The following is a 6,000-nucleotide window of genomic DNA, read 5'->3' as shown; positions in this document are numbered from 1 at the left end:
AAACAAGTCCTAGTACAGAGTAAGTGATATGTAGTCTGGCCGTCCTTATCGTCATACGATACCATACTGATAATTAAAACTGATATTTTATCAGTGTTTTCACTTATCAATAAAAAACGTGAAAATTTGAAGGCAGGTCCGACAATAATATCAGTACCTATTGTGCATTTCCATAAACATAACTTACGGTAACTGTTTTCAAGTTTGATGGTCGCAAATCAGTTTAAGATTTCGAATGTTTTTGTGGTCACGATACATTGTAATTACAAATCACGTGAAACACATTGAATGTTTTTGTCTTCACGATACATTGTAATTACAAATCACGTGAAACACATTGAATGTTTTTGTCTTCACGATACATTGTAATTACAAATCACTTGAAACACATTGAATGTTTTTGTCTTCACGATACATTGTAATTACAAATCACTTGAAACACATTGAATGTTTTTGTCTTCACGATACATTGTAATTACAAATCACTTGAAACACATTGAATGTTTTTGTCTTCACGATACATTGTAATTACAAATCACTTGACACACATTGAATGTTTTTGTCTTCACGATACATTGTAATTACAAATCACTTGACACACATTGAATGTTTTTGTCTTCACGATACATTGTAATTACAAATCACTTGAAACACATTGAATGTTTTTGTCTTCACGATACATTGTAATTACAAATCACTTGAAACACATTGAATGTTTTTGTCTTCACGATACATTGTAATTACAAATCACTTGAAACACATTGAATGTTTTTGTCTTCACGATACATTGTAATTACAAATCACTTGAAACACATTGAATGTTTTACCTTGATAATGGTCACAAAATCAATTGAAAATTGTGAATATTTTTTGTCTTTACAACAATTACAAATTACTTGAAAATCGGTGAATCGTTTCTCTTTATAATGGTAAAGATACAGTTAATAAAAAGTAAATGTACTCTACATTGTGACATTTTAATCAAATCAGTTGAACTCCAACTTCAGAATGAATGGGGTTCATCTGAGATAATATCAAATCCGTGATTAGATAATTTAACATGACATAATTAAGTGTATAACAATGAAACACAACAATGTGTAATGGAACAATGAAACAACAATGTGTAATGGAACAATGAAACAACAATGTGTAATGGAACAATGAAACACAACAATGTGTAATGGAACAATGATACACAACAATGTGTAATGGAACAATGAAACACAACAATGTGTAATGGAACAATGAAACACAACAATGTGTCATGGAACAATGAAACACAACAATGTGTAATGGAACAATGATACACAACAATGTATAATGGAACAATGAAACACAGCAATGTGTGATGGAACAATGAAACACAACAATGTATGTTAGGAAGTTAATCTTATGGCGTCGACAGCCTATACACTTCTTGTCGCAAACATAAAATAGCATCGCGGTATTGTAATTGATCTACTAACACCAACTAATGAGAAAATGATAATAACACCCCGATAATGACCGCTAGATAAGATTGTCATCAAATTATGCATACATAATTAAAATTGTGCAATACATATTTGCATTGATTGGAATCGAATTGAATTGAATTGAATTGAAAATTGAAGTGAAAATTGAATTGTGAATTGAACTTTGAATTGAATTGTGAATTCAAATGTGAATTGAACTTTGAATTGAATTGAGTTGTGAATTGAATTATGAATTGAATTGATCAGAGAGGCTAAAACTTTGGAGGGCGGTAACAACGTTAAATATTAATTTTTGTCATTGTTAAAATATACCCAACAGCTTTTTTTGTTTTTAATCTATCATAATTACTCATTGTCGGAGACACTGGCTTATCTAAACGTAGCAAGTCAAATCAAGTTTTTTTTTATTTAGAGTCGGAACATTTGTAAAACCATGGGCTTATATAAGATAACGTTTTAATATTTCGGATTTAAGATACTTTTTCTTAAGTTGAAGCAAATAAACTGATGTGGCAGATGTCAACGGTCGATAAAGTAGCAATGTAAAATATTCAACACGGATTTCCGAAATGAGGAAGTTGATAATGAACTCTCATTATAAGCCAGCTCTTCAAAACGCCTGAGGACTTACCGTAAAAGATTAAATTAGGGTGCGTAAATCGTAAGATCTTACATAGAATATGATAGCATATATCTAACTATATATAAACAGCTTATGCCACTACAAGTGTCAACAGGACATACACAATATAATTTCGTCTATTGTTTCCAATGAGCATGTACTACATCACCCGCCCTCCCCTTTAAATGGACGATTCCATTGTGCTACCTGCCTTTTCACAGTTGACAATACCACGCTGTTTGTCGCACCGCTAACGAGGAATAGTCTGACTGTCGTATACGGCCAATATTCCATGTATATCTATCGGTGTGGTAAGCTCACCTGAGCAGGTATTCGCTGACACTCAGGTACGGGCAACAGTATCACTCGCACATGTAATACGGCCAGGAGCAGACGACAGTTTTTTTTCGGGTGTGTTACGCACGGGGGCGAGTTCTACCTGGACTTACCTGTATATAAAAACACGTGTGGTTAGTTTTTCGGCAATAGGTAGAGATCGCTACCTGTGACAAGGTGTTCTTGTCAATGAGGTGGGCATGACATCAGTACGCCGGTTATAATAGGACTCGCGAGCTAAGTTAACATACCAACTTGGAAATATATGCCTGATGGGTTTTTGTAATTAGAAAATTGTGACAATATCAACGAAGACTTTACTCTGTGGTATTTACAAATCTATATTGGATCAATTATCACCTGGGCGCAATCAAACACCTGTAATAAGCGTATCTCACCTGTTGACTATACGTCACCTGTCGCCTTCGAAATATTACCGTTTGAATTATTTAAAAATTGTAATTTTTTCACCGGGAGACGAAAAATTGTGTGTGATATTCATTCGGGATTTCGTTAACTGTTCAGACACAATGGCCAAATTGAAGGGATTTTCTGCTACCTGGATAAAATCGATGGCTTCGTGTTTACTGCCAGCGATCATACTAGCATTACTACTACCCGTGACGGTTTCAGGTAAGTCTCAACGATTTTTCTGTCTATTTTATTTGTAATAACGTCAGCAATTCCTGACACAACCAGAATATCGGTCAACTTAACCGTGGACTCAAAAGTTGACTTTCAAGTTAGTTGTAAGCTCACAAAACAACGGCCAACTCAACCGTAGACTCTAAAAATTGACGGTCAACTAAAATATGAATATCATAACAAACGGAGAGACGAAAGTCTTGTCGATGTCCCTTTTTGTTTCCCACCAATAGATTATTTCTGCTTGCGTCTAACTCGGATGACAAAATAATAATCTGCACCCATATACAGTTTTGTTACGACCAATCTCTACAGATAATATCGTATCACACGTGTTAAGTTGACCATGCTTTGGATATGGTGTTTGTTTTCCAAAGAGTGTTTGGTAATTTGTAGTCGTAATTTATTAAGGTATGATGCAGATCAAATCCCGCATATAACGACCACCTGTACAGAACGACTGACTGACCGTCCCGTCACTAGGCGGGGCCGTGTATGATGCCGTTTAGGGCGTGTTGGGCCTCGTAATGTCACCGATAGGTCGTTTCTTAAAAGTCTTACAACGAAGACCTTTTTCTAACACGAAAAAGTTGGCTAGATAATTTGGTGGAAACATTTTCTTTTATCGGCAGTTTTCTCAGTTTGTCCATAAAACGAACACACCATTACCATTATGTTAATGATCGATGAGTTTATATGAGGAACTCTTCTAGTGATCGGAGTGGACATTGGTCAGTGTATAAGTGTAAAAAGGTGACCGCCGTCCGACATTAATTACTGACTTCGGCACAGACAGAAGACACTGATTCATAGATATAATTATTATATAAGAAAACTTCTTTAACTTATGACGCATGACGGGGAATCCCCATAGAACACCCCCACGTGGTCGTCTAGGGATAACATAGACACGTGTTCACCTACATCAACTGCGGAGATGGATACAGAAGCTGACCTGGGGGGTCCGGAATTTATTGAAAAGACCAAAAAGGCACAGCAAATCTACAGGCTAAATAAATATTGAATATTGAACAGGGACAGAGATTAAAATATTTAGAATCTATTGTTATCATAACAATGATCACGAGGATATTGTTAATGGACTGTGAATACATATCTGCCAATGTCTCTATTTGTTATTTCACCTTGACGTTCCTAGGTAACGGTACAGGGTCCTACTGTTGATCGTCCCAGGGGGGACTTCACGTCATTAAGGGCGCGACGTTTGATGTCCCATTCGTCAATAGTAAACTACGATACAAGTCCTCGGCACACGTGACATAGATATGACTGTCGTTTGTGACTTCTCAACCCCCGACCTCACTCCCCGGGCCTCATCATTGTATTATAAGGTTGGGGTGGAGATGGAGGAGGGGGTGGATTTAGGAGCGAAACGATCGAAAAACGAGGAGATTGAGTGAGATGAGGAGGATGAATATAGGGGAGTGAGCCGGGAGGGGGGGCAGAAGGGGGTTGGGTGGGAGTGAAAACAGCCTGGAGGAGGGGGGGCAACCTGGAGGAGGGGGGGGGGGGCAACCTGGAGGAGGGGGGCAGATGTACAGTAGCCCCCCCCCCCCCCCCCCCCCCCCCCCCCCCCAGTAGACCGATTGATGGTCTTACATTGACCTCCCCAGTATAAGTCAATAAATACCAATAGATATACTCTGATATTGAATAGTAATATAGAGTGTAGCTTTCATTGCCACGTGCTGAAATTCCTCTCTAAGTATACCAACCACGTGTCCATACTTGAGTAAGCACGTCCACATGTATAATACACGGCGCCATCTCAAATCCTTGATCTTTTTGATAAAAAAAATGATACATTTTTGTGTAAATAAAGGATTGAAGCATATTTAAAGGATTAAACATAAATCTATCCATGATTATAAAAGCCTAATTATCTAAAATCTATGATAATGTTTTTAATGGTTTAAACATCGTATTTGAAATGACTACGTTTAATTTTATCACACCTGCTACAATTCTCACCTGTAATGATAGTCCGTACCTTTAAAGATGTATCGTCAGCTATTTATCACCTATTTCATTAAAAAAACTGCGTAAAAAGTTTCAAAATCACTGTAGCGTGTCTCTGACATTGCATTAATTACGATATACAAGTCGACCGTACTCCGAGCTAACCAAGAGGTCTGTATAGGGGTTATGTTGTAGAACTTGCACTGCCTTAGAATCTGACGGTCCTATAGTCCGAATGTTTAATACTCCGAATGTCCCATACTCCGGAACAGGGTAATATTTCTAAAAACTTCAATATTGTGAAATAGCACATTCCAAAAATTGATAAAATTAAGATATATATGTATATATCAAACACTGAGAGGTGAAGTAAAGTTGGGATGAGGATGGGGTGGAGAAACAGTTTTGGAAGAGGTTTAAAGTATGAGACGTCATTGGGGGGAGGGGGTTACATACAGAGATGTGAGAAGATCAGTTTAATAAAAACTACCTGACTTACTATGACCTAGATTATCTATACATTGATACAATACAGTAGTCAAATCTACCACTTATTGTTCAACTTTTGTTTTCATTTTCTCTGAAATTCCATTAATAACTGTATTCAGATACACTATCTAAGCTGTGTGTATGATTCATAATTACACAATTTTGACGTCAGATCACCGCCTGAGTTTTATAGTATACGTTTGGACGTGCCGTACCGAGACAGAGTAACACTATACACTTATATATAACAGCCGTTAGCACCGAGTGACTTCGTATATCATATTCTGATGTATAAATAATTAATACCGCGTCACACATAACAATGTATCTTCCGACAATACATATCTGTAATTTAGAGTTAAAGCATATACGATTGTTTTTTTATCCGACAATATAAATTAGATATTTCACAACCACACTCGCGATCAACGCGTTCCTTTTGCTTTGTAG

The 6,000-nt window shown here is 36.8% G+C and overlaps 1 protein-coding gene across 2 annotated transcripts in view; it reads left to right on the top strand.

Annotated features, from left to right (window-relative positions):
• The first annotated feature begins 2,379 nt into the window (after positions 1-2,379).
• The window catches only part of LOC117314922 (mucin-2-like), a 60,711-nt gene continuing 57,090 nt past the window's right edge, over positions 2,380-6,000 (top strand). The window contains exon 1 of one of the 2 annotated variants that reach the window (XM_033869020.1): positions 2,380-3,069. In XM_033869020.1, coding sequence (XP_033724911.1) covers positions 2,967-3,069 — 103 coding nt within the window. In that variant the 5' untranslated portion in view covers positions 2,380-2,966. The remainder of the gene's footprint in view (positions 3,070-6,000) is intronic. The other variant, XM_033869021.1, reaches the window with a different exon arrangement.

Source organism: Pecten maximus, chromosome 17 (genome assembly GCF_902652985.1).
Source record: "Pecten maximus chromosome 17, xPecMax1.1, whole genome shotgun sequence".
Classification (NCBI taxonomy): domain Eukaryota; kingdom Metazoa; phylum Mollusca; class Bivalvia; order Pectinida; family Pectinidae; genus Pecten; species Pecten maximus.
The sequence above is the reverse complement of the archived record's forward strand: the minus strand, read 5'-3'. Positions and strand labels throughout refer to the sequence as shown.